General features: G+C 52.4%; 1 protein-coding gene across 4 annotated transcripts in view; it reads left to right on the top strand.

The window, feature by feature from the left end:
• Window positions 1-27,713, top strand: part of CEP164 (centrosomal protein 164) — a 72,782-nt gene that overhangs the window by 25,748 nt on the left and 19,321 nt on the right. For 3 of the 4 annotated variants that reach the window (XM_036861851.1, XM_036861850.1, XM_036861849.1), the window contains 10 exons: window positions 6,435-6,590; window positions 6,990-7,124; window positions 7,778-7,855; window positions 15,842-16,225; window positions 17,207-17,287; window positions 19,168-19,251; window positions 23,245-23,330; window positions 24,386-24,553; window positions 25,417-25,563; window positions 27,148-27,285. In XM_036861851.1, the coding sequence (XP_036717746.1) occupies window positions 6,435-6,590; window positions 6,990-7,124; window positions 7,778-7,855; window positions 15,842-16,225; window positions 17,207-17,287; window positions 19,168-19,251; window positions 23,245-23,330; window positions 24,386-24,553; window positions 25,417-25,563; window positions 27,148-27,285 (1,457 nt within the window). Of the gene's footprint in view, window positions 1-2,003; window positions 3,672-6,434; window positions 6,591-6,989; window positions 7,125-7,777; window positions 7,856-15,841; window positions 16,226-17,206; window positions 17,288-19,167; window positions 19,252-23,244; window positions 23,331-24,385; window positions 24,554-25,416; window positions 25,564-27,147; window positions 27,286-27,713 lie in introns of all 4 variants that reach the window. The other variant, XM_036861848.1, reaches the window with a different exon arrangement.

Here is a 27,713-nt window from a genome sequence, read left to right as displayed (position 1 = left end):
GTGCATCATCTGAATTATGCCTGTCTTCTGGCAAATTTTCCTTTAAGGCTTCTAGAAGTGGTTACTATCTCTAAGCAATTTCTTTTTCCACCTTGGGAGGCACATATGACATAATAGGATTAGTGAGTGAGTGCCCTGCTAAGGATGGGGTTTTGCAGTGATGCCATCTGCCCCTCTGGAGAGTCGGGGCACAGGGAGCACTTGGTGGAGGCCAGAGAACCCAGAGGAGCGAGTGCCTCTCCTCTCCTTTCCGAGCCAGGCTTTCCTCGTGTGGGTTCATCATGTGTCTCAGTGGTGCAAATTCCTAGATGTTTGATGGGCCATAATTCAGTTGTCAGAACATCAGTGCCTTCAAGATCCAAAAAGAAAAGCTTGAGGCTTTATCTGGCCCTGTGGATGGCCTTTGCTGCCAGTGTCCTCGGTTCATGGTGGATAACTGAAATTTGATTGCAGTGCCATCACCTTGGTCCCAAGTAGCTTTTTTACTCAGAGTTGAAAGTTATCTTTCCCATTATCATTCTATTTGTCCCTCCAGGTGTGAGGCAGGTGGGCCACGTTGAGGAGAGGGAGGGACTTGGGAACCCAGTTTAGCCAGGTGGGGAACACTGGGAATACCTTTTCAACCCTTTTAATGGTTGAGTTGATTTGCTGTGTTATTTATAGTCTTTATTTCCCACCGGTGCCTGGTGCTTACTTCTCAGTGAAGATTTCCTCCATCTTCCTTCCTTTGCAAGGTGTCAGTTCTGACATTGGATAGTTGCTGATGAATTTATCCTTTTTAATCATTTCCAAGCTCTACAGATACTCCTCTTCCCCCCCGCCCCCAATATTACTAATCATGGTTCTGAGAAATAAGGCAGCAAGTCCATTCTTCCAGGTGGAGAAAAGAGAACAGATAATTTCCAAAGAGGCTGAATTTTCTAATGGCATGTGTTTGAAAGGTGAAAGATGTATAATGGGCTTTTCACTAACCCCGGACTATTTTAGATGATAATCAGCATCTGGGCAGATGCTGGCATGACCGAAGGTGAGAGAGGGAATGAAGTGAGGGTTCTGGGGTGGAGGGTTGGGTAATAGACTGAGCTCTGGGTGTGTGACTGAGTTCCTGGAGCTCCCTGTTAAAAAGGATTCCTCCTGTGGTTTCAGGAGCTGAGGGCAAGTGGACTGCCCTGGGCTGCCAGTCTGGATCTTAGGGCTCAGGACAGGCGCAAACCAGAGTTTGTCCGGGGGCAGGCCTGACCAGGTGGGCGACCGGGCTCAGGTGGTTTGGGCTCTCTGGAGGAGAGCTGGGTGGAGTTTAGTGTGAATGTTTGCAGGATGTGGTTGATCTTTTATGGTTTTTTCTACCCCAAGATTCCCTGACTGTGTGGACCTCTCTTGAGCAGTATCAACTCTTGCCTTTGGTAGAAGACCTAGTCCAAGTTCCCAAGGCTCGGATCCCTGCTTATGTTTCCCCTCTTTCCTCCCTTCTTAGACTCTTTCTGATAGTCCTTGATAAGGATGGTGGATTTTATGAAATTAACCAATCACAGAATTGAGAGCTTGATGGTACCTTTGGGATAATCTAGTTGGTGATTTTCAGACTTTTGTTAGCAGTGGAACCCTGTCTTCACATCAGTTCTTCCATAGAGGGCCAGTGTATAAAGAAGAAGTGGAGCTGCTCTGGTTGAACCTGGGGGTGTGGGTCTTGGTGATGCCTGTTCCCCATCACATGCCCACGATAGCAACCCCCAAGGTACCAGGCGGAACCAATATGTGGGTTCCATGGCGCAAGGTTTGTAAGCCATTGATCTTGTCCAACCTCCTCTTTATAGATAAGGAAACTAGGGCCCAGAAAACAACAAAGCTCAAGGGAGTTTTTAGCTTTTCTCCCCTCATTGGTTTGTGTTTTTCTTTAAATGGAGGGTGGGTTTCTGCTAAGGGTTTGCCAAGGGCTAAGGTAGCAAGTAGAAATCAGAAGTGCTTTGTCTTAGTTTTCTCTGCCTGTTTATATACCCATCTAGGAAACACAGCCTGAGCAGGGACTTCTGCCTTCTTCCTCCTTTCTCCGTGGCCCATCCCCTCTCTCAGCACCTGGGCTGGCTGATCTGGACCTAGACCAAGAGATGCAGGCTAGAAGTGAGGGCTCCTTTAAGAAAGGGAAGAGCCCACGTATGCTGGGTGACACCCCTAGGCCTCTCACGGGCTCCCTGCCCAGCAAGCTACAGCCACTCTTCAAGGGCCAAGCTTCCCGAACCCACCAGATCTTTGCCGACGTGGAGAAAATCTTAGGCAGGTCCCCAGCCCACTGCAGGGCAGAATTAGGTGATCAGCAGGGTCTGGAGAAAGCCCAGCAGGCGACAGAGAAAATCTACCTGGGGTTTTCAGACCCTGAAATAGAAGAGCTGGAAATGAGGACCAGACAGCAGAAACCTGGCTCTCTGGGCCCTGACCACACTGGGCCCTTCCAGAACGGGCAGGATGCATTAGAGAGCAGGAGCCAGGCCTTGGTCCACTCGAAGTTTTCGGAAGCCCTCAAGGGCCTGCAGCTGAAAGGGGAGCAGCACAGCCATAACATGGCCAAACGGAGCTCCACAGGCCCCGGTGGGGACAAGGGCCAGAGCCCCATTGCCTCGCTGTCCCCTGAGGAGGATCCCTCCCTGTCCCTTGATTCTTCTGACCCCATGCTGCCTGCCAGGAAGAGCAAGCCGTTCTTGTTAGTCAGCAGCCCAGCCGAAGACCAGAGCTGGCAGGGCGTTTCTGGGGAAGGGGGCAGCATGGGCAGGGGCAGGAAGAGGAGAGAGCCCTCGGGATTGTGGATGGGACAGGTCTCCAAGCTTGTCCACAAGGACGCCCCTTGGGGCAGCAAGAAAATAGAGCCCGAAGACCCTGAGGTTCCAGGGGCCTCAGCCAAAGGTCCACCTCAGGGGCTCTTGCTAATACCCCCTGACACCCTGGTCTCAGAACCAGCCCTGAGCGCCCCTGCAGTGAGTACCCCTCGAGGGTCTCCTTCCAGTGAGAAGAGACCACGCCCAGGCTCTCTGGAGCCCCCCGAAGAAGACAGGAGGCTGGGCAGGTTGGGGCCTGACTTGGAGAGCAGCAGCAGCAGCCTGGCCTCGCACCTGGGCTCTGAGGTCCTGGGGGAGGTGACCAACTTCCCGTGGGACCTGCAGAGCTCCCGGGGATCTGAGCGGGGTGTGGGTCAGTCAGGCCCCGGACCCGGGGAGCAGCACCCCAGCCCCTTCCTGGCGCCCCAGTTGTCCCACGTGCAGAGCTCTGCTGAGGAGCAGTCAGGGAGTGAAGATTACTCTGAGGACCAGAGGTTCTACCAGCACGTCCTGCAGGTGTTCAAGCTCTCCAGGCGGCTGGAGGGCCCGGGGCCGCCCGAGAGCGCGCGGGAGAGGCCGTGCAGAGACCTTGCCAGCGTGGTCTGCCGCCTGGCAGCCGAGTCTTCCAGGATGTCTAGTGAGGGCGAGCACGAGGCCATCAGAGCCATGGGCTCCAGATTTCTGTCTTGGGGGCCAGAGATGCAGGAGCGTCCTCAGAAGGTGGCCGGCGCCCCGGCTGGGCAGGAGGCCTCTCGGCAAGCTCGTTTCCGGCCAAGCAGCAGCCCCCTCAGGCAGGGGCTGGTCCAGCTGAGTTCCAGCAGAGGGCTTGCTACAGAGCCAGGCAAGATGCAGCTTCTCAACCAGGTAGGCTTCTTAGAGAGCACGGCCTTCAGGCTCAGTGAACTTGACAGGGCGGGAGCAGGTTGAGCTGACACCTTAACACAGCCAGCAGGTCTGCTTTCCTGTTCTCTGTCCTCCCTCGGTAACTATTGATCCCTTAACCACCCAGGATGGCCATCTTGTGGGATGACATGCAGTTCCTGTTTCTTCTGCCCCATCACCTGCAAGAGAGGGGCTGAGGGTATCTAGACTTCCCTTCCCTTGATCTAACTGTACTTCATGGGTGGTTCACATGCTCTGAAGATGATCAGTTTTGAGGCTGAGCAAGGTGGCACTTACCCTGGCACTCATGCAAGATATAGGTACTGTCCCAGGATTTGGGAAGCCTTCCCCATCAGCTGATTATAGAGAGGTCCTCCCAAGTAGACACCCTACCCCCAGCCTCTGAACTTAGTCCCTTCTGGCAATCACACAGAACTAGAGAGTTAATACTGTCATGAGGGGCTGAAGCCCAGGCTCTCTCTGCTGTTCAGTGAGCTGCTTCTGCTCCTTGCCTCCCAGGGTTTCCAGAACCATGTGAATAACCTGTGTCAGGCTTGTGCTGACCGCGTTTGGGTCTTCACTTCCTCCCCTATTGGGATCTACCAAAGGGTTGGGCTTGCCCTGTCGTTCTGACTCTCTTTCCCTTTAAAGAGTCACCACTTGCTTCATTCAGAAGGCAAATTGGATCACAGACCACCACGGGAGTCGATCTGCATTTCCCCGGCTATTCTTTTGCTGTTGCCCAGCTGTGGCTTTACCCAGTTGTTACCTCGGTTCCTAATTGCTGGCGTGCCCTGGTTCTCCGTTAGCTCTAATAACTACTGTAGCACTATAAATATCAGATAAGCTGCAGATTATCGTGAAAGTTTTCATTAGCCCAATGGCAGCAAGTTTATCCTCTCTGAAGGACAACGCCACGCACAGCCCATAGTGCGTGATCAGCTAGGAGCCAGGGATGTATAATTTCCCTGCTAACCACTGATTTGGTAAGGGCCTGGGAGAACAAAGCCCTCAGCGGGCCCGTCTCCCTCCCTCAGGCCCCCAGCACGTTAGCAAATTAGCCATGTTAGGAGTCTGTAATTTTCCATAAATATAGTGTGGGAAGAATTTTACTCGCTGATCCACTGGGCTGGCTGGGAGGAGCAGGCTGGGTTTGCTCACCGTTCACCTCAGAGCAGATTTCCTGGGCTCCTTTTCCGCCATAGCCAGGAGGCAGTGTACAATACTGGCTTAGAGATTGCCCTGCGTTCCGATCCCACGTCTGCCCTCATTGCAGGCCCTGTGATTTGGGGCAGGGGTCTTGACCTCACCAATCTCCGTTTGCTCTCGTGGGGACTGTGGCCTCAGATGGTTTTGAGAGTGAAATGAGACAGGTGCTTACCCCGGTGCCCAGGGCTCAGGCAAAGTTGGCCACTTTTTTTATTATCAGCTCCTTTTCTGCCTAACGAAGATACCCTGCAGCAGGCCAGGTGACTGGCAACCTACAAAGGTTTGGGAGGGGGTCTCGTGTCACCTTTCAGATAAGCATCTGATGCCCTTCCCATGCAGAAATGGGTCGTGTTCAGAGCCTGCCCGATGGTCTGGCTCCAGGCCCAGCTGCGGGTGAGAAGATGGGCCGCCTGAACTTCTCAGCCTGACCTCCTCAGGTTCCCCATTCTCTCTTCAGTCCCCGTGGGATTAGAGAGGAATGGAATTTTTGTGTTGTTTCATATACAATTTAAGTGTGAGGATTTTTAAAGAGCTCTTTGTAAACTGTCCCCAGAATGCTACCCTGCCTCGGCTTCTAAGCCCAGACTCTTGTGATGTGAATCCCTGTAATGATAGCAATGCCACAACGCTGGTGTAGCCCTGGGCCACGCACACGTGCTCCTTGCCGTCAGTATCTCATCTGAATTTCTCAACAAACCTTCTTAAGTAGCAAGACACACATCATCCATCTCTGTCTTGCAGATGAGTAGACTGAGAATCCAAGAGTCCGTGAGCGACCCAAGGTATCACAAATTCTGCCGCCCAGTTGGTTTCTCTCCCCAGCCCTCGCTGGCACAAAGCCTTCGTTTGGCCATCCCAAGAACAGGGCAGAGGAGGGGCCTGCACAGGCCTCTGGCGAGGCTGCCTCCAGCCCCTTTCCTCATCAGTGGAGAGCGGAAAGAGAGTTCTTTTGTTGCTCATGTGTATTTTTCATAGTTAATATTTATTTTAATTGAAGTAATACATGCCCATGTTATTAAACAATGTCAAGTCGAGCCAGAAGGCATAGAACGAAATATAGCAGTCCTCGGGTGTGGGTACCCCTCCCCAGAGGCAACGGCTTTCTTCCAGTGTTTGCTTCCATATTTGTAAATAATATGCTTAGACTGCTTTTTCTTGATTCATCCGTTTTCAACTTCATCTATTGAGACTTCTCATGCTGGTAGATGAGGCTTTTGTCTCTTCTCCCCCCAACCCCCCAACTTCCTCTGTGGCTCCGGAGGGAGAGCTGAGGCCTCTGCAGCATCTGCCAGATGTGAAAGAACCATTTGCTGAGAGATAGGCACAGAGTTACGAGAATCAGGAAGCCAGCCCGTGATTCTCACACGGCTGGCACAATGGTAATTTCTGGATGTTGTGTTTCATTAGCAGCCTCTGAACGGAGGCGGTTTAAATTTGAGCGGGCAGGATTTAGATGTTTTATTTTTATATCCATCTCCACACTCTCAGAGCCCCGTGGTTTCTTGGGTTTGTAACAGGATGTTTTCTGTTGCCCAGGCCCTGGGCTCCTCGTTAGCCCCCGTCCACATCCCTCTCGGGGGTCTGGCCCCGTTAAGGGGCCTGGTGGACGCCCCGCTCTCTGCTCTGCGTGGATCTCAAAGTGTGAGCCTGGGGAGCTCGGCGGAGTCTGGTCAGCATGGAGAACTCTCACTGGTAAATGCTTTTTCTTGTGTTCGGTGTAGTTACCGTGGGGCCTCCATGTTCCATGCTAGGAACCATGACCCATGGATGAGAGATAGAGGGCATGGGCTGAGTCCTTAATGCTCATAGTCTAGTAGGGAAAGTGAGTCACACCTGGAGGATGCTGAACGTGGGCTCTGGGCGGTGGAGGATGGACCCAGGGCATAGGGGCTGCAGTGGTGATTTCCCAGTCCCTGCAGCCAGGGCAGCAGGAGTTGGACAGGGAGGGATGAGTGTGAGCCGGAGCTGCTGGGGTCAGCTTCCTGGAGGTGGTGGGCTTGCTCTGGGAGCCATCTAAACAGAAAGAGAGAGGACCAGGCAATCTGAGGGTCTTCCCCGTAAGTGCCTTGGCTTTCCTTCTCTATTTTGGAGCCTTCACAGGGTCTCAAGACTTCTGCTTATACAAAGGGTCTCCTGGGCTCCATCCATGAGGACAAGAATGCTCTCAGCCTCTTGGCTTTAGGAGAGGAGACCAATGAGGAGGATGAGGTGGAGAGTGACAACCAGGTAAGAATGAATCCTTTTCTTGGCCTGGAAACCCTCTGTGCTATGAAAAAAAAAAATTTTTTTTTTTTAAATTGTGGTCAAATATGTATACCATAATTATCATTTAACCACTTTCAAGTGTACAATTCAGTGACCTTAACTACCTTCACAGTGTTGTACAGTCGTCACCACTATCCATCTCCAGAGCTTGCTCATAATCCCAGAGAAACTCTGTACCCTTTAAACAAAGCTCTGCATCCTCCCCTCTCCCCAGTACCTGATCTGCTCTCTGTCTCTATGAATTTGCCTATTCTAGATATTTCATATAAGTGGAGTCATACTGTCTTTGTCCTTTTATGTCTGGCTTCTTTCATGTAGCATAATGTTTTCAAGGTTCATCCGTGTTGTAGCACATGTGACCGGATAATATTCCATTGTATGAATATACCATATTTTGTTTAGCCATTCATCTGCTGGTGGATAGTTGAGCTGTCTTTACCTTTTGGCTAACCTCTGTGCTACTTTGAAAATAAGTGAAAATGATTTTCCAGCCCGCAGCTTCATTCCTTGCTCAGTCTGTATACCTGCTGGGTCTGACCCAGAAAGTATAACGAGTGAGGAGCTTCTCGGCCCCCTGGGCTGACCAGTTTCCTTGCCATCGTTTTCATTTTCAGAGTGTCCGAAGCTCAAGTGAGCTTCTTAAGAACCTGCACCTGGACATCAGGGCACTGGGGGGTGACTTCGAGTATGAGGTAAGAGCCTGAAGCCCCTGCAGGCAGATGCCTCAGCCTGGCAGGTCCCTCCTTCCTTTCTTTTTTTAAAAAAAAAAAAAAAAAAATTTTTATTTATTTATTTGGCTGCGCCCGGTCTTGGTTGCGGCATGCGGGATCTTTAGTTGCAGCACGCAGGATCTAGTTCCCTGACCCAGGGATCGAACCCAGGCCCCCTGCATTGGGATTGCGCAGTCTCAGCCACTGGACCACCAGGGAAGTCCCCCTCCTTCCTTCTTAAGCCTTCCTCCTTGTGGGAGACTTATTTGGAAAGAGTACCATTTTGTCCCAGTCCTGTCCAGATGGGATTTCTGGGGTTTGGGGAAGCACAAGCGGGGAAAGGAATTCATCCATTCACTCATTTGTCAGATAACCACCGTTTATTGAATGTTTCTACATGAGGCACTTTGCTAGGTGCTATTGGCCACACACGCCTCAGTTAGCTGTGATCCCTGCCCTCAAAGAGTTTACAGTCTCATAAAAGAGAGACTTACGTAGCTGGGGCTCGGAGTGGAATGCAGCGCGGCCGTCGGGGTGGTAAAACCCAGTGTTGTGGGTGGGGAGAAGTCGGGGTCTCCTGTCCGTTTGAAAGGCCTTATTGAGAATCTGACATGTGAGGTGAGCCAGGAAGGACGGTGGGCGGGACCGGACGAGCAGAGGCGAGTGGAGAGGGAGGGCTCCAGCTGCAGGGCACCACACGGGCAGAAGCAGGAGCGGAGCACGAGGGTGTCTCCTTTGCCTGGAGCCCAGGGCGCGTGTGGGAGAGGAGTGGGAAGTGGGGCAGTGGAGGTAGGTTGCGCTGGGTCATGGAGGACCTGAGTGCCAGCTGAGAAGTTGGAACTGGGTTACACCGGCATCGGGAGCCATGGGAGGTTTTGAACAGAGGTGTAACGCCGTCCAGATGCTTAGCATTTGTCGAATGCTGGCTGTGTGGCGGCAGCTGTGCTGTGGTCGATCCCAGCACTGGTGAGGAGTGGCCTGGGCGGGCCTCTGGGAGTGTGCAGTTGGAGAGAAAGGATGCTGGGCACTCTGTGCTTAGTGAGCGCTTAGTACATGTTGAATAAATGAATATTTAGGAACCTGTAAAGCAGGGCCAGGTGTGCAAAGAGCTCGGGCACAGGTACACTCTTTGGAGGAGTTCTGAGGGCAGAGAAATTACCTGCCCAGAGATGAGGGAGAACTTGGAAGAGACATTTGACCCCGGTCTTGAAGAGTAGGGAAGTTTTAGATGTGGGGGTGGAAGGGATGTTTTAAGCAGGTGAACAGCTTGAGCAAAGGCACGAGGCCTGGGAAATGCAGAATATGGATGGGACTAGCTTCCGGAACATTCCCCCAGCAGTCCTGTTGCTTCTCATCTCTTTCCCTGGTCTGTCCTCCACTCCCACCAGAATGTTCTTCCTCCCTTCCTTCCTTCCTTCCTTTCTCCCTCCCTCCCTCCCTCCCTCCCTTCCTTCCTTCCTTCCATTTTTGGCTACGTTGGGTCTTCGTTGCTGCGTGCGGGCTTTCTCTAGTTGCGGCGAGCGGGGGCTACTCTTCATTGTGGTGCTCGGGCTTCTCATTGTGGTGGCTTCTCTTGTTGCAGAGCACAGGCTCTAGGCGCATGGGATTCAGTAGCTGCGGCACGCGGGCTCAGTAGTTGTGGCTCACGTGCTCTAGAGCACAGGCTCAGTAGCTGTGGCGCACGGGCTTAGTTGCTCCGCGGCATGTGGGATCTTCCCAGACCAGGGCTCGAACCCGTGTCCCCTGCATTAGCAGGCGGATTCTTAACCACTGCGCCACCAGGGAAGTCCCAGAATGTTCTTTCAAACAAACAAACAAAACCTGAAACTCATCATGTCGTCGTAATAACTAAAAAACCCCAGTACATTCTTCTACTTGAAAAAGAACATTCCCTACTATCTGTTCTTGGTCTACTGTCTAATTTATTAATTTTTAACAATTAAGCTTTCTCTAAATATGTCCAAAGTATTCACACAACCAATAAATCATGAAGTCAACAACTCAGATTTTCCCAGACATTGAAATATTGATTGCAAGGTCAGTTAAACTTTTCACAAAATAGAAAATTCTTTTAAAGACTTTGAACTGAAAGAGATCACTCACATTTATTAGAATGACCACAAAACTGACCAGTGAAAGAACAGTGCCTGTATCATGGATTTAAATGTTTCCTTATTATCTTTTATTATTATGTCCTTATCATCCCTTTTCACGGTCTTATTGTTTCTGACTCTTACTTCTTGGTCTTCAGCTCACCTTGAGAGCCAGGGGGAAGGTCCCAGGGTGGCTGAGGTTGAGGATGCTGGCTGACACCTAGGTGTAGGTGGGCTCTCCCAGCTGACCCAGCTCTAGCCATTGGGCAGGCCCCATGTTATACTTAGACTCACTCTGTAGCCTCAGAAACTGTCCCCGTTTTTGGCTCTGCCCAGTCAGATATGTTTTGATTGTGACTTTGATGCTTTCTGCCACGTGACACATTTTCTGAGTGTCATCAACCTGATCTGGCTCTACTTTGACACTTCCTTCTGAATGGGGCCTGGTCTGTTGGCATTAAATCCAAAACCTTCTGTTTTTGGTTCCCTGAAATGATAACTTTATTTCTTCTCATCTGCCATTAAGACCTTATGATGCTGATGGAATCAGTAGCTCAGGTTTTGAGCCTGGATGTCCATGAGTAGGAATGAGGTGTCAGGAGGACTCTCTGGCTTTTGGAGAAAGAAGGCAGTCTCCACAAGACTGAGCAAATTGATAGTAGGGATTCTGCCCTGTTCATGTCTGTGTGTCTGGAACCTGGCCTGCTCCCTGGAACTTAGGAAGTGCGTGGGTATGTTTTGCTGAGCGATTGAGTGGATGAATAGGTGCGTGAATGAATGAGCCACGCTGGGACCGGAGGGTATCCTGGCAGGTCGTGTTGTGCTTTTTTCTTCTCTGGGCTTTCCCAGGTCCTGGGTAGAGTGGACACTGGATCCCTGCGTCAGCTGGTGGATTGAAGATCCCGATGTGGATCAATCATAATGTGCTTTGACTTGGACTAGTTAATTTTTCCTTTATAATAGTTTACAAATGTCAACAAAAAAAGGGATTTTCTTCTTTGACATGTCCTGGATTTTCAGAAGCTTCCCTTCTGATCTTTATATGCTTCTTTGGGGGAGTGGGAGCTTTTAAATGTATTTTTTATAACCTCTTTAATATAAATAGGCAACCCAGTGTGATGGGGAGAAATGTCTGGAGTGGGAGGTGTTAAATACACTCCCTCCCCCCGCCCCATCTCTAGCATCCCGGCAGATTTAGTTCTTTTTGCCACATGGAGTGTTGGGTTCCTGTGTTCTAACCTCAGGCAGGAACTGGGGCTTTTCCTGGTGGGGAAGGTTAGTGGTGGGGATGAACGGGGGTTTTAGGACAGACAAAGCTGCCTCTGCTTACCATGCCCTTTAAAATGGCTTTTGTCCCAGTTTATAGACCTTGGGTCCTCTGAGCTGCCCACCTCTTCCTGCTCCTGGGCAGCCCCGGCAGCCTGAGATGGAGAGCTTATTCTGTGGTTTGTTTTACCCTGTTTCGCTGTCAACAATCACTTTGCTCATGATTCCATGAGAGGGCAGTAGGATGGCAAGAATGCCTCTCTCTTTCTCTCTCTCCGTCTCCTTCCCCCTCCTCTCTTGCCTTCAACTTAAACCCGTTTCTAGTCTATTACAGAATCAAAAGGGATACATTCCTGGAACAGACACTGAGAATGGATGGGAGTGAAAGAGGGGAGGCTGAAGGGTAGGTGAGCAGGCAGCAGATGGCCTTGTAGTGCTGGTGAAAAGACCATCAGCAGATCAAAGGGGAGGGAGGGAGCTGGGCTTAGAAATAACAGGATGATGTCAGTGTGATTGGAAAGCGCTAACAACACTGGGGAGCAGTGCAAAGAACTGAGACCGACTGGGTGGGAATGAGACATGGAAAATAAACCGACTGATGTTTGGCTTGCGGTGGGGAGGGGTCTCCCCAGAACGGGATCAATGCAAGGACATGGTGTTCAGCTCCCCTGTCTCCCACTCCCACCCTCCTGAGCCGTGTGGATTGTAGGGCCCCTGCCTTTGTGCTCTGGACCGCAGGAGGGGGATTGCAGCATGGGAGACCTCATAGCTTTTGGGGGGTGTTTTAAATATTCATGAAATGGTTCGTACAGGCACTCTCCTGCACCCCCCCTCTTCATGCAGATGGCAAAGTCTTTTTGGAAAAAAACAGCAGGAATTTGCCTTATACTCAAGGACCTGGGGCTGTGACAGGAGGAGACAGAAGGAGTGTGAGCACGGTTGAGCTGACAGCAGAGCCGTGCTGTGGGTATGTCCCCCGGGTACCCTGCCGAACAGCGGCGCAGGAGGCTGTGCGCAGGGGCCTGGGTGTGCGTCCTGGGCCAGGCCTCAGGCCGTGGGCCCCGCGATGGAATGAGGGGCAGGACCTGAATTAAAGGAGAGGAGCATGGAGTCAGCTGGGTTTTCCAGACACTCAGTTCTCATTCATCCATTTGTGGATAATCCACAACAAATGCCTAGTCTCCCCCTGCTGTCCTTCCCCTGAAGACGTCCCCCTGGCTGTCCTGTCATTGCAGTTAGTTGATGTGGGCGCAGGGAATGCAAGTTCACTTATTTTCATGTTAGCCATGTTTTAATATTTTACTATTTACATAGACAGAATAGGATAAGCTCCATGGAACATTCTTCTTTTGAAGATTTTTAGCTTGAGAGTGGCATAGCCTGGGCCTGACATTCTGTGGTCTGGCCATATTCTCTCATGTGTAAGAATGGGAATCTCCCCCTGGGTCTGGTGTCCTCTGATTTTTGATAGGTTACTTGTTTTTCCATCATCTTGAATATTAATAGTTAACATTTGTTTAGCTATTTTCCATTTCATAAGCACTATAACAAATACTAGTCTAATCCCTGTATAATTTTGTAAAATAGATGTCACATCTCCATTTTACAGAGTAGGAACTCCTATATCTGCATTGACCCACTTAATCATTTTTAATATTCAGTCAACAAGCATTGACTGAGCACCTATTATGTGCCAGAAACTAGACACTGAGGATAATAGGGAGCTGATTTGGTGAGGGCAACAGGCAAGGAAGTCAGCAGTTATAAGACAGTAGTTGTTGTGAAAGAGGATGAGGAAGGCTGATCTCAGGAAGGCTTCCTGGAAGAGGCGATACTGTGAGAACCAGTGGGAGCTTGTCAGGGTAGATTGTGTGTGTATTAAGAACGCGCACGGCAGGGCAGGGAAGTGGCGTAATGTTTGTTCACAGGCAGGATGTTTGTGTCTGGAGATGACCTCGGAGGAGCAAGCAGGGCTGGGCTGGGTGAGAAGGGCTATGGGCCGTGTGAGGAGATGTGAACTGGTGGTCCGACACCTCCTCTGTCCCCTAGTCCAAGGTCTGTTGCCTTTCTTTCATCATGAGATGAGCACGGCCGGGGTGGCTTGGCTGTGCTTGCTGAGTCAGACCCCCTCACTCCCCCCGAGACACTCCCACATCCTTCTTGGCGTCCAGGAGCCCCACAGACCGGTCATTGCGTGCTGGCCACTGCTGAGAGCCGGCTGCTGTGGGGACACCGAGGTGAGGAGGCCTGGCCTCGCCCTGAAGATGCCTCTCAGAGGAGGAGCTCATCCTGGCCCCTCTGCACCCAGTGACCGTGAAGGCTTCCTCCACACCACAGTTAGCGTGTCAGGAGGGGGGGCAGCACCGGAGGGCACCCTGCCTTTGTGCTGCCAGGGCATGAGGGAAGCCCACCCCTTCTCTGTTCAGCCTCTGCTTTTCTCCCTGGGACAGGCGTGGCGCTGACCACAGCGTCACCACCGTGTCCGGTGCCCTTTGCTTTGGGCAGTAAAGGCTCATAGCCGGGGCCACCTGGGATGTTTCACTTTTCTCCATTCTCAGCTGAATTCCTTGAGGGCAGGATCTATCTTCCTATTCAGGTCGCCACGGTGGGGTTTGGCTCATAGAAGGTGCTCGGTGAATGAACTTGTGGGTCTCATCATAAAACATGAGTTAGCGTTTATGGAGCGCTTATGGTGTGCCAGGCGCAGTTCTCTGTTCTTTACTCACTCAATGAGTGTTAACTTATTTAATCTTCCCAACAATCCTATGAGATAGGCCCTACTATACCCCCGTATTTTAGAGGAAGAAACTGAGGCCCAGAAAAGTTAAACAGTTTGCCTAGGGTCCCTGTAAGCACGGAGCCAAGATTTGAACCTGGGTGTCCTATCTCCGAAGTCAGGCTCTGAAGTGTTCTGCTTTCCTGCCTCTCTTCACCATCCTTGGAAAGTTTGGGTGGGCTTGTCAGTCGGCTGCCAGACCTGCAGTGGACGGTCATGGCTTTGGGTTCCGCGGATCCTTTAACAGGCAGACAGCATGGGTGAATGGCGTGTTTGGGGCTTTTCCTTGGCCCTCTGGACTCTAGTCATCATGCTTCTTGTTGGAGTGTCCAGGGTCAGGCTTCAAGAAGTCTCAAAAATCCCTGCCAAGAAGTTGTTCACGCTGGCAGCCCAAGTTTAGCACAGATGTTTTCTGGGAAGAAGGCTTCTCTGCTTGAGCCTAGGAGAGATCGCTGGCTGTATTTCCAAGGGAGGAGTTCCTTTTTCTCTTGTGGTAGCTCTAAAGGATTTTCCTGGTCTTTACCATGGGGTTTGTGAGCGAGGAGCAGGGTGGGCAGCTGTAGGGGTGCACTGCTCCCATCTCCTTTCAAGAGACCCTGCAGAGGGGACCTTGGGGGATTAACGGCCTGCAGCTGTTGAACCTTTGATCCACCCCGGCTCGTGCCAAGGCCGGGCTTGTTGATGGAATGGATGGGGTGCAACGGGCCCCGGAGCAGGGCCATTTCTGCCCGACGGCTGCAGGACTGTCCATGGGGCTGAGACCCTTTCAGAACTGTGCTGTGGCCTGAGGCTCTCCTACTCAAACCCCCTCCTTCCCTCTCCCCTGTCACAGGTCTCAGACCTGTGTTCCCAAGCCTCTCCCCACCTCCCGTATCCTCATGGGCATTTCCCCCAATCAGTCTTCTACACACCTCACCCCACCTGGCACCTGCTGCCCAGAGGACTCACTTGATGGTCCTCCGACAGAGGAGCCTGGCTCCAGGGCTGCTTATGCAGCCTCCCTAAGGGGGAGGCTATAGGGAGAGAGCTACCCTCATTGCTATGCAAGAAGGGTACCCTCCTGAAACTTCTTCCCTGCTGCCTTTTAAAAATGAAAACTCTAGACTTTGGTACTTTTCTCTCATGCGGTTCTCCGTCATCATCATCGTAAACAAATATTGACTTCTGAGCCTGCCATCTTATGGTTTGGCTAATGGGGCTGGAATGAGCCAGATTTATTACTCGAGAATGTGATGGGTGGTGACAGAGTTGTATAGTGCAGTGCACTGGATTCCAAGCTCCTCAGTGGACAGGGGTCAGGTTGGGTGTATTCAGATCACCATAGAATTTCAGAGTCAGTGGAGCTGGGCTGGAGCCAGGAATCTGTGTTTTGTTTTTTTTTTTTTTAATTTATTTATTTATTTATTTATTTTTGGCTGTGTTGGGTCTTCGTTTCTGTGCGAGGGCTTTCTCTAGTTGCGGCGAGCAGGGGCCACTCTTCATCGCTGTGCGCGGGCCTCTCACTATCGCGGCCTCTCTTGTTGCGGAGCACAGGCTCCAGACGCGCAGGCTCAGTAGCTGTGGCTCACGGGCTTAGTCGCTCCGCGGCATGTGGGATCTTCCCAGACCAGGGCTCGAACCCGTGTCCCCTGCATTGGCAGGCAGATTCTCTGCCACTGCGCCACCAGGGAAGCCCCAGGAATCTGTGTTTTTAAAAGCTTTTGAGGTGTGGGATAGCCATTGGTTTCAGAACTGTAGGCGTCAAGGAATGGCAGCTCCGTCTTGTAGCAAGTCTCTAAACCCTTTTATTAATTCCTGACGTCTTCCTTTCTGACACGGTCTTCTGCTCCCTAGGAATCTCCAAGAACAAGCCAGCCAAAGGAGAAGAAGGACATTTCTCTGGATTCTGATGCTGCCAGCCCCCCTACGCCTGGCAAGCTCTTCAGCCAAGGTGCAGATAGCAGCCTGAGCAGTGCCGATGGCCAAGGGCAACAGGGAAGAGGGGCAAGGTGGCTCCCAGAAAAAGAAAAGAACGATAAGAATGATCCCGGGATGTCCAGGAGTGTGGCGGACCCCGGGGGCGACTCCGCGGGCGATCAGCCTGCCAAAGCCAACAAAAAAGAGGCACCGGAGGACCCGGTGGATGCAAGAGAGGAGGGTTGCCGGAAGGAAGAGGCAGCAAAGGAGCCAAAGAAGGAGGCTTCCGTCCCGAAAGAGAGCAGATCAGAGGCGAGCGAAGTAAGTCACTTTGTCCCGCGGGCAGTTGCTGCCTGCCGCCCCCTGCTGCCCTCTCGTGCCCTGTGCCCGTTCCTCTCCCTTCATCTTTATTACTGAGTCAGGAGCTTCATTTGCAGGCCCGGCAATGGGCCGTCAGCATCAGCCAGAACCCTTAATTGTGACAAATATGCCCAGACCCAGCAGGCAGTAAAATCCTGAATGAAACTCCAAACCTGCTGGCACTAGAAATTCAGAGCAGAAATTTGCTTTTCCGTTGGCACCTCCTGGGATATTCCTGTTCCTCTGGTCTCCCACTTACTTGCTCTTGCCATTTCCTGCCTCCCCCTCCTACCTCTTGACATCAGTTTGGGGTCAGTCATGGTTGCAGCCTGTGTTCCTGCAGAGGGAGGAGCCAGCTGAGGGGAGTGGGGGGACGTTTGGGAGTGTCCTGCCCCGGCATTGGTCAGTTAGGTTACAAGAAGACTCTTCATTGGTCTCTCTGGCTCCTTTGAACAACCCAAGACGCGGGAGTCTTGCTTGGTAAGATCAGGCCAGTGACCCGGATGGATAGAAGTAGGACCCAGTTGTGAGAGCATTTGGCATCTTTATTTTCCAGCCCTTAGTCCCGCCCTTCCTCCTGGTGGATGGTGAGGGAATTCATTTAAAGAGCTTTTAGCTACTTCCTGGAAAAGATACTCTCATTCTGTTTTCCTAGGATCGCATCAAACTTCCCCACTGCCGACTTTCTAACCATCTCTCACTCTGCTTCACTTGGCCCTCCTTCCAAGTGTAAAGAGTGTTGCCCATACTCAGTGGGGCTGCCCAGCCTGAGTGGGCCGGGGGCAGGGGTCCAGAGAGAATGGGAGGGTCCACAGGCCTCTTTCAGGTTTTCCAGAAGAGGTGGCTTTCGGTTTGGGTTCAGCCCTGTGTTGGCACCGTGGAGAGTCATCACGACCCTCTGTCCTCTGCTCCGGTGACTCCTCTGTGGGTCTGTCTCCCCAGGGGTCGGAGATCAGTGAACACATGAAGGAACTACAGCCCTCAGACTCCACTGCTTCTGACCCCAAGTCCTTTCTTGGCCTGGTGAGTCTGAGATGGGGGGCAGCAGAGTGGTGGTGAAGAGCGTGGGTTTCCGAGGTCCTGTGTTTAAGTGATTCGCTGAGCATCTCACAGCTTGTAAGTGGGGAAGTTAGGACTCAAACTTGGGTCTTGTCTAGCTCCATTTTCTCAGCCCTACGTACTGAGGCTAACACTACCTACTTTATAGGTTTGTTGTGAGAAGAAAGTGGGGTAAAGAGTATAAAACATTAGCATATAAACATTAAACAAACATAGCTGTTATTACTATTACTGCTGTGTGAATTGCCTGTGAGATCATATGAGATCATTGCCTCTGGGCTCTAGCAGGAGCATTACGTGAACCTAGGAGGTTAGAGACTGTGTGTGTGTGTGTTTATGGAATCACCGAGCCATGGTGAGGACCAGTCCTCAGGCTCTCAGGCTCTGACCAGGAAGGATGCTGTGGTGTGGTATCATTTCCAAAGTTAAGACTTCGTCCTGGAATGCCAACATCCATGGTTTCTTTGTCCCAGTCCTTCCACCCAGCCTGCTGTAGCCTGGCTTCACTTGCCAGGTTTGTATCTGTGGGGAGGAGTTCGGGATGCTTTTTGGCAGAGCACTTTTTCCAGAAACCACGCTCCATCTGTTTGGAGGAGACAGATCAAAGGGAAGGGATTAGTGGGAGAGGGTCAGGGATGAACAGTAATGATACGAGGGGGTGCAGAGGAATCAGGAGGCTGTGTGCTCAAGCCCCTCACTGAGCCACGGGCTTAGGAGCCAGATGGCAGCTGCACTGAGTGGAGTAGAACTCACGCTGAAAGGAAAATGTCATCAGCAAAGAAAACCCACAAGCTAGGAATGGGAGGCAAAGTCCTTGTTGGCAAAAGCCGTCATGAAGAATCACCGTGTCACAGAACTCTCTGAAGCAAGGGCCCTGGCCCTGCTAAAGGAGTCACTGTGTGGAGAAACGGGCTGCCCATCGGCATTTTTCTTCTCTATGGGAGCGGGTGGAGGAGGCCCCAGACAGCAGGACCAGACCTTGGCTGGGCATCCTGCCATTTATCAGGGCTGATGACAGAACTGTCCCTGTTAGCGTGCTGTCAGGTAGCCGTCCGTCACCTAGCCCAGTGGGGATCCTGGGCTCGGAGGGGGCGGGCTCGTGGCTCTGTGGCAGCCAAAGGGCAGCGGGGAGCTGGCACCTGTGTGGGCACTTGCTGCCCATCCCAAAGAGAAGCTGGTGGAGGAAGTGGCGCTAATTCATCCCCATTGTCCAGAGGGACACCTGTATGGGAAAGGGAAGGAACCAGCTGGGTGGAGCCTGGCAGGCCCCGGTGTCCAAGCTGCCCATAGGGCTTCTGGGCACTTTGGCCTCCTGGTTGGGCACCAGGAGGGAGAGACAGCTGGAAAGTGACATGCTTTGCAGCACATGTCACACAAAGAGCTTGGGCTTTGGAGTCGGCCCAGGGCACTTCTGACCCCCAGCCCTATTGCTTACCAGATGCGTGACCTTGGACAAATTACTTGGACTCTCAAACTGCTTCCTCCGTGAGATAAGAATAAGAGGATCAGTCTCATAGGGTTACTTTTTTCCCTGTAATTTGATTATGAAAAATTTCAAACATACTGAAAAATTAAAAGACTTTTACAGCGAATAGCCTCATACTCACCACCTAGAGTCTACAGTGAACAGTTTACCATACTTGCTTTGCCACATACCTTTCCATGCAGTCGCAGTGTTAATTTTGAAGGTGAAATTAATGAGTAGCTGTCGGAGTGCTTGGTACAGTGCCTGGCATGTAGTAGGCGTCTTTCTGGAAGGTGGGGGTGGAGGAGAGGCCCTGTATCCCTGGTGGGCGCTGAGCATGACAGAGGAGAGCTGACCTCCCCGTCTCTACCATCTCCAGGACTTCGGTTTCCACAGCCGGATCTCGGAGCACCTGCTGGATGTGGACATGCTCTCCTCTGTCCTGGATGGAGCCCGCTGGGAGGTGAGTCTCTCTAGGGCTGGGCTGGAGCCTCACTTTTGAAGATAATCAAGAGCTGAGTCCTGCCCATCCCAGGGTGCATTTCTGGGAGTTCTCTCCCTCCTGATTCCTTAAGGCAAGGCCCTGACTGTGCCTGTGATGGGGCTTCCGACATACATGCTCTGTTGCTGCCGTGAATTAAGTCATTCCGTGTCCTCCACCCCTGTATGTTTGTCTGTTTATCCAGTCACTTAGCAGCTGAGGGCCGACCACTTGCTCCCGTGCAAAGCACTGTGTAGTTTGTGGGTTTCAAGGCACCTCCCAACCTGGCCCATCCAACCTCTGCAGCCTCATTCTCAGCCCACCTCCCGTGCCCCGGCTGTGCCCACCACTCGCCATTCCCCTGGGGCCGCACCGTCCGCCTCCTTCACCGCTCTGCCTGCTGGGCTGCTTTTCCTTCTGTCCCGGCAAGCTCTTTCTTGGTCTTGGAGGTCCACCTCTGACGTCACCTCCTCCAAGCACGATTTATCGTTCCTTCCCTTTGCTTCCCTTAGTGCTGCTTCTTTTGTTTTATGGTTCTTTGTCTCCCCTGCCAGATGTAAGCTCAGACACAGACCCTGTCCTTAAGGAGCTTGAAGCCAAGATCATTTTTGCCTCCTCTGTAGGGTTGTTGAGAGGAGAGAGATTCTGACATGTGGTCTTTGCAAGTTTGAGCGGGCATCTGGTTTGGGTGAAACAAACAAGGTATTTAATGTGAATCAGGCCTGGGTGCCCTTAGTGAAGCGAGTCCTGAGACAGGATAGAGTTACAAGGTCGATTGCATTTGTGCCTGACGTGTTCTTCTTGGTTCTGCTGGACCTTGGTCCCCACCGTTTGCAGCACTGGAGGTCTTTAAAGGCACAGGCAAGGCCAGGTGGTGTTTGTCAGGAAGGGTTTGGAGCAGGTGATTTGTGAGGCACCTTACTGAGTTGGCCGGGCAAGGTGAATTTCCATTGCTCTGTCTCCAAAATCTGGCCAGTATTAGAATACTTGGGGGGCTTTAAAAAAGACAGATTTCTAGGTCCTGCCTAAGACCTCATGAGGCGAGCAGCCTCTTTTTGGGCCATGCCACTTGGTATAAAGCAGTAGCAGGGCCTGGCTTGCATTTGGTTCTCAGGAGGCACCCTCTGAGGCAGCCGCCCTGGCAGAGGGGGCCATAAGCTGTATCTCATGACCAGTGTAGAGCAGTGCTGGGTGCTCAGGTTGGCTGACCGCGTGGAGCCCCTTGCGAGATTGTGTCCGCCTCTCACTTCAGGGCATGGAGGGGCTGAGCAGGGAGGTGGAGCTGGAGGGACAAGAAACAGCCTCTTTGTGGGACGGACAGAACCATAGGTACAGTCCCCTTTGTCTTTCCGGGGGGGCACTTGTCCATTTTCCATATTCTCTGGATCTCTCCCAAGGCCAGGGCCAGTGCAGAGGCTTAGAACTGAGCTAAATTAATTTTTGTTCACTTAAACATTTTTGATGCATCTTTATTGAGATCTAATTGACATAAATAAACTGGACACGTATAAATGGTACCATTTGATAAGTTTTACCATATGTATACACCTTTCAAATCACCACCACGGTCAAGATAATGATTATAATGAATTACAAACATGATGAATTTTATAATAGGTTACAAAAAATGACCATACAATTATTTCAAATAATACAGAAGGTCAAAGTCTTCTGCTTCCTGCAGCCTCACTCCCTCCCGCAGGTCGGGACTGTTAGTTTCCATTAACATTTTTCATGTGCCTTTCCAGAAAATTTTCTGTACACATATAAGCATGTATTTATTTTCTATTTGTTAATCTTTTTTTTCCCCACAGAAATTGGAACTGTGCTATAAAAACTGCTTGGCAATATGCTCTTCAAATTCGAGAATAGACCCTTAACTTATTTCTATGCTATTTCAGATCTGCCCTACTCCTTTTATTGGTTGCATAGCATTCTGCTTTATGAATGCGCTGTGACTTACTGGGATTTATTAAACTGAGGACTGCATGATAAAGAAAAACCAAAACCCCGGAGCTGAGTTTAGGTTGGGGAAGTGGTGTCTTGAGCAGCCTTAGGCCGGAGGCTTAGAGTGTGCTTGTGTCTCCCCTTTCTGAAGAGTGCCGATATGCCTGATTTCTTTGTCTGGTTCCTTTGACTCCCTTTCTGGGGCAAAAATGTCTAGGGAGCAGGTAAAAACTCTGCTCAAAGGACCTCTGTCTGGGTACTTACCCAAGGTGTCCCTTATTCTCTAGCTGGGGACTAGTTGAGTTTCTAGCAGAAATATGGAAGGTGAAATAAGAAGGAAATAGACAGGCCTTGTCTGTAGCTTGTCCTTTCTGATTCAGGGCTCAGTCCCCCAATATTTATTACAATCACTGCACTTTGTTACCAGTCTTATATTTTAGTTTGTGAAATAGACTGGCCTGTGTGATTGTTTTTGTTTTTGTTTTTCCTTGAAAAGAGAGAGGGGGAGCTGTCTGCTGAGCTTGTTGTGAATTGTAGGGAAGACGAGTTGTGAGTTGAGCTCCGGAAGGGAAGGCGGTGGGGTGGGAGAAGGGCGGCCCGCCCCGCCATTGTCTGCGGGCTCTGCCCGGCTGATGCGATTAGGAGTGGCAGCGCTGGCAGGGAGCCCTTCTGCTGCGGGCACCAGGAGGCACTCCCAGGCAACATTGCTATTTTTAATGTAATTTGGGGGAGCTGGCTTGTAGTTCAGACCCATCCAGATGGCAGAGTCGGCCACAGCTGCCGGGGCTCAGGCTGCCAGTGGAGAGGTGTGGGGGGCTGGGGGCATGGGGCTGGGGACACGGAGGTGTGCCAGCCCGGCCGGAGCCCTACTGGGGAAGATGGAGTGAGCCGTCTCCTGCCCCACCTCTCCTGTTAACCCTCGTGTCCCGGAACAGACAGGGCTCCTGTCAGCGTGACAGAAGGAGTGCAGGCCCTAGGATGGGGACTGACACCGGCGACGCTGGGTTTCTTTTGTGTTTTGTTTTTCCTCAGGCTGGGGAAGAGGAGAGGGGGTGTGAGGAGAGCTCGTATTTGTGGCATGCCTTCTTTTGGGCCGGAGTCGGGCTTTATGTACATGATCTCATGTAATCGTCACCAGAAGCCCTGTGAGCTGTGGTATGCTATCCCATTTTGTAGTGGAGGAGGTGCTAGAACAAAGGGTTGAGTCCAGGCTGACTGCCCTACTCTACCCGTGTGACCTCACCCCTGCAGAAAATATGTGAATGTATCAAGAATAGTCCTTTTTCACCAGCTTGCTAAATCTGCCTAGACACCTAAGCTTTAAAATGAGATCTGGGGTTGGCTTTTTTTTTTTTTTTTGCGCTGTCTGGCTGGTAAAATCCCTGACTAGGAAGGGGGCATCATTGTCTACTGATGGGACCTGGGTGTCGGGGGAGCAAAGGAGCGCCCCGTCTTCCTCCCTTCAGGTGCCCACACAGTGCCCTTCTCGTCTGGAGTACAGCTCTCTGTCATTTCACCAAGTCTCCATCTCTCCAGGGTCCTTCCTCTTTAATGCACTTGTCTGCTGTGCCCAATCCTGCTCACTTAATTTGAGCATCCCCGATTATCACTGGCACTGGTGGTCTGGGGCCTCTGTGGATCTGGGGTGTTCATGGATGGCTCCGCTTTGTGCAACTGGCAGTGAGGGATTTCCAGCTGCAGAAGGCAGGATTTTCCTTTTCTTAGGTGTTCTGCTTCAGCCTCTGGCTTCTGCCTCTGCCTGCAGTGGCTTTGGTGTCTGACTCATCCTCCCCAGGCCAGCAAGGCTGGCCCTGGGAGCAGCTGTGAGCCTGGGGGCTTAGCCAAAGCCCCAGGGCCTTCACTGTGCGGTAGACGACCTTCTCTTCTGCATCCCGAGTGGTCCTCACTCACCAAGAGCCACCTCGCAGTGCTTCCCCCTGGCATGAGAGTCAGTTGGAGGATTAAAGGACCCAGTGCAGACCCCCCAACCCCCCGAAGTATACACTTTCCACTGCTACTTGCCTACAGGCCCAGAGGTTGGGAAGAGAAGACAAGGATGCCTGCCAGTCCAGCCAAGATGAGCTGCAGAGCAAGAAGTCCGGAGGCTCGGAGAGGTATAGTGCGTGGGAGGCCACCCTCAGGGACTTTGGGATGGCGTGGACTTGGGCAGAATTCCTGGCTTTGGTCTACCTACCTCAGTGTGCTTCTGCCTGAAGGCAGATGGTGAACTGACTGGATGGCCTTGCAAAGTCTGCGTGTGTGTGTGTGTGTGTGTGTGTGTGTGTGTGTGTGTACGCAAACCAAGTCAGGAGTGGGAGGTACTGCTGGAGCATATGGGGGTACTTTGTGCCCATAGCACTATTGTGGGGACAGGGCTCTGTCCTTTTCATCAGATTGGATGAAGCCTTGTGTGTCCCTGCTCGTGGGCCAGGTCTGGATAGCCTGCTCGAGGTCCGGGGGACCATGTTAGAGGGTCGGTAGTGCAGCTCAGACCTTACCAGGCCTTACCACAACAGAAATGGCTGTGGCTGTGTGTGTGTGTGTGTGTGTGTGTGTGTGTGTGTGTGTGTGTGTGAGAGAGAGAGAGAGAGAGAGAAAGAGAGAGAGAGAGATTGAGAGACAGGAGCGTCCAGCTTCTCAGGCCTGAGCCCATGATAAGAGAAGGGCTGCCACCCTGGAAGGGGAAGGGGGTGGTCATTCTACTTTTTGGACCTTGAAAAGCTATCAGCATTCTTACTTGAAGCTACAGCTCCATGCGTTGTCTATAGTCTGACCGTTTGAGTCTGGCTTCTCTTTTTCTCCCTCTTTTCTGCTCAGTTCTTCCATCACCACCCCCCGCCCCCAACACACACACACACACACTCTCCCCGGCCCCAGTGATGGCAGGAATGCGTACGCCTGTGCGCGTGCCCAGCTCTCACTCCTGGGCCAAGCAAATGCAGCCCAGGGACCTGGGAAGGCTGAGTGTAGTCCAGGCCAAGGGAGAGCTCCGGAGGGAGTTCCTTCGTCCTGCTTTTCTGGCTGCTTTGGCCTCCGTGGGCTCTCCATGGAGGTGGGGCCCCGGCTGGGGTCCAGCCCGCAGGAGGCATGGACCTCGGTCCCCGTACTCCACTCCCCAATCCTCCTGCTGCTCTCCGAGCGGAGGCCCTGACTCTGCTGCTCTGCCCAGGTTATCTCCTCCTCTTCTGCATGGGGAGCGGCTCCAGAGTCCCCTTCACAGCCAGACCATGGATGCAGGGCCTCCGCAGCCCCTGGAGGAGCAGCCGGAACGGAAGGGGGCAGAGGAGCCTGGGGAGGGCTCTGCAGGCAGCCCCGCGCCCCCTGGTCCCCTGCAGAGGTAAGGGTGGGCTGGAAGCCTCCCAGGGTGGGCGTGGCGGGCCTGGAGAGGTGGGGAGAGCAGGGGGCGGGGTTGCAGCCTAAGCAGCAGCAAGGGACGTTTCTGCTTAGTGTTTCACACAAGCTGGAGAGTTAGGAAATCTGCCTCTTCCTCGTCCTTGGCCTACAGCTAAAGTCGGGGTGCACAGTCTGATTAGGGGAGCTTAGAAACTCTGGAACTAGGACGTATGTCTTCTGACCCAGCTGCCCTCCTGCCAGGGGCCGGGGCAGAGACTGCTGTCACGCCGGACTAGGCTGTTCCTGCCAGGGGGGCCATTTTTCCCGGTGCCCACCTGCCAGCCCCCTCCTTCCCAGCAGCCATCCCACCGCTAGTCACTCAGCAAGCCTGTGGGGAGCCCTGCTGGGTGCAGGGCCCCGGGCTTCCCTGAGGCCTGCTGAGAGGACCTTCACTCCCTAGCCTGCTCCAGAGCCGGTGTAGATTTGCTAGTTTGTTCCCCTGGCAAGAGGAAGACGCTGGTCTTAGAGCTCATCTGGTTGGAATGAGTCACTGGGGGAGGCTGGGCAGCAGTCGTGTTTAGTCAGCAGTATCCACGGAACCCCTGCCGTGTGCAGAGCTTCTCCTCGGTGCCGTAACCATTCTGCATCCCACCTGGGGCACGGATCTCTGGTCCTTCAGTGTAAACTGCTCGGGAAGAGGCAGGGAGGGGAGCTGGGATCTGAGACCTGAGATAGGGACACCACAGGTCTTGCCGGGGCCGCTGCCTCCTTCGTCCCCATCACAGACCTTTGACCCCGAATGGGGTACACCCGGAGCCTCTCACCTTCCTCTGGCTTTAACACAGTTGCTTCCTTGTTGCTGTCAAGGGAGGAGATCCCAAGCCCACCTGCCGCCCACGAGAGGGGCGAGGAGCAGTGCTCCCAGGCCGAGGGGCCGGGCCCTGGGCAGGACGAGGCCGAGGAGCCCGAGGAGAAGGTGGCGGTCAGCCCCACCCTGCCAGTCTCTCCAGAGGTGTAAGGGCCAGTTTTCATGTCTGTCCCTGTCCTCCACTGTGTGTGGATTGCCTCAGTGCCCATCTGGTCTTGGATGGTGGGGAGGGGATGCTCTGGCTCCGGCTCAAGGAGTGGAGTGGGGGGAGAGTGAGCGAACCCTTGGTTCTGCGTGCAGCCCCCGGGGCTCCCCTGGTCAGCACCTGGGGTACGAGGCTGGAAGCGAGGGGGAGGGGGTAGGGTATCTCCTGGGTCATTAGCAGAAACCTGGTAAAGCGTGTTTTCCCCTCTACCAGGCACTGTTTTTCTTTGAAAAAATTACTGAGGTATTTATATACATGAAAGTACACACATCTGAAATGTCCAAGTCAGTGAGTGTTTACATGCATATACACCGTATCACAACCACCCAGATCATGTGCAGAACATTTCCATCCCTCCTGAAAGTTTCCTCAGGCCCCTTTCCGCTCAGTCCACCTGCCCTAGATCACCGCTATTCTAGCTTCTGTCCCATAGATTCGTTTTTCCAGTTCTCTAACTTCATATGAATGGAATTATCCAGTACACAGTATAGATCTTTTGTGCCTGGGTTCAAAGCTCACCTGTGCCGTTGCACCAAGCACTTCTAAAACTTAGAAACCTTTCTGCTCTCCTCCCCTTTCCTCACCCCTGTTAGAGATAAGGAAACTGAGGTTCAGGGAGGTGAAGTGATTTGCCCAAGGTCACATCGCCAGTCGGTGGCAGAATTAGGACCTGAGCCCTCTAGTCACCTGAGCCGTCGACTTCTGACTCTTGCTCTGCAGCCACCGTGCCTTTTCTCTGCATGGAGAGAAACAGGTGTCAGGGTGATACAGTTTTTCCTGTCTGTGAACTGAGCAGTACAAAAGGAGTAAGCGTCCTCAGGATTCGGGCTGACTGTTGAGCAGAGACAGGTTCATGCACTGATTACTCACAGGAAGCGTCACCGAGAGCTGGCGGGGCACGTGAGGGCACAATCTCATGTCATCGCTGTAGCGCTGCCGGAGTGATGTAGGGAAGGGGTAGCCCATTTTTCAGGTGGTGATATATCCCACAGTGACAGCTCTGCCCCTGAGGAATGACATAGCTTTCCCAGGTCCCCTGGGTGGCTGTGGACAGCCAGATCAGGGTGCTTTTGATGAGGAGAGGAGGTGAGTGGGGTTCAGAAACAGGACCCTCTGGGCAGAGGTCAGAGGGCATTTTCCCAGGGCTTCTGGAAGAGAAGCTGGCTATTGAGGCTCCTCCTGGCTGCCTGGGCTGATGAGTCCCCTTCCTTTGTGTTTCTCCTCCCATCCCAGGGAGGCTGCCCCTGCTGGGGGGCTCTCTCCCGGACCCCACAGTTTCAGTTTACACAGCGCCCTTAGGAAATGTCTTCTGTTCCTTTCCTCAGTCTTCTCAGCCTCCATAACTTCCTTGTTATTAATCTTTACAGCTACGTTAAGAATGGATTGATTTTCTGGGATTCGTGGGGAGTGGCTCTGTGTCTGTGCCTCATTTGTATCCGTGGGATTTTAATTTATGGAGGTGACTGAGTGACAACACAGAGAGGCCAATGCCACTGAAAGAAGAATTTATTCCTTATATTTCCAGAGAGAAGAGGGCATGCCACGCCAGGTGGGGCCACGTGGGGACGGACCAGAGTTGGTCAGGAGGCCAAAGAGGCGAGAAGGAAGAGCGTGACCCAGAGCCTTTATTGGGGTTTTCGTGGGAAGCAATGGGCGAGACAGGGTAAGTACCCTGAGCGAGTGGAGGGGTGGAAAGTTTGAATAACTTTGGAGGGCTCTGGGCCTGGTCTCTAGTTAACTTGGTGCCTGGCCCTGGGTGATTTGGGGCGTGGGAAATAGATCAGGAGATGGTAGGGGGTGTAGGGATTGGTTGGCTTGCATGTGAAAGACATACTCCCTTTGCTGTCTGTAAGGATTGGCTGGTCTGGGCGGGGGGGGCACCCTCTCCTTGACCAGCCAGCTTTTTCAGATGCCAGAACATCATGAAATACAGAAAATAAAAAGCATGATTAGTAGAGTCTGTTGCCTGCATCGATATTGTCAAGCTGAATCAGGAGGAGTTAAGAGCAAAGGGCAGGTCAGGGAGTGCGGGCAGGGCTGGCAAGCAGCCGCCGCTGTGCGTGCTTTACGGCCAGAGGCCTGGGTCAGGGA

Source organism: Balaenoptera musculus, chromosome 8, assembly GCF_009873245.2.
Source record: "Balaenoptera musculus isolate JJ_BM4_2016_0621 chromosome 8, mBalMus1.pri.v3, whole genome shotgun sequence".
Taxonomy (NCBI): Eukaryota; Metazoa; Chordata; class Mammalia; order Artiodactyla; family Balaenopteridae; genus Balaenoptera; species Balaenoptera musculus.
This window is presented reverse-complemented; position numbering and strand designations above follow the sequence as displayed.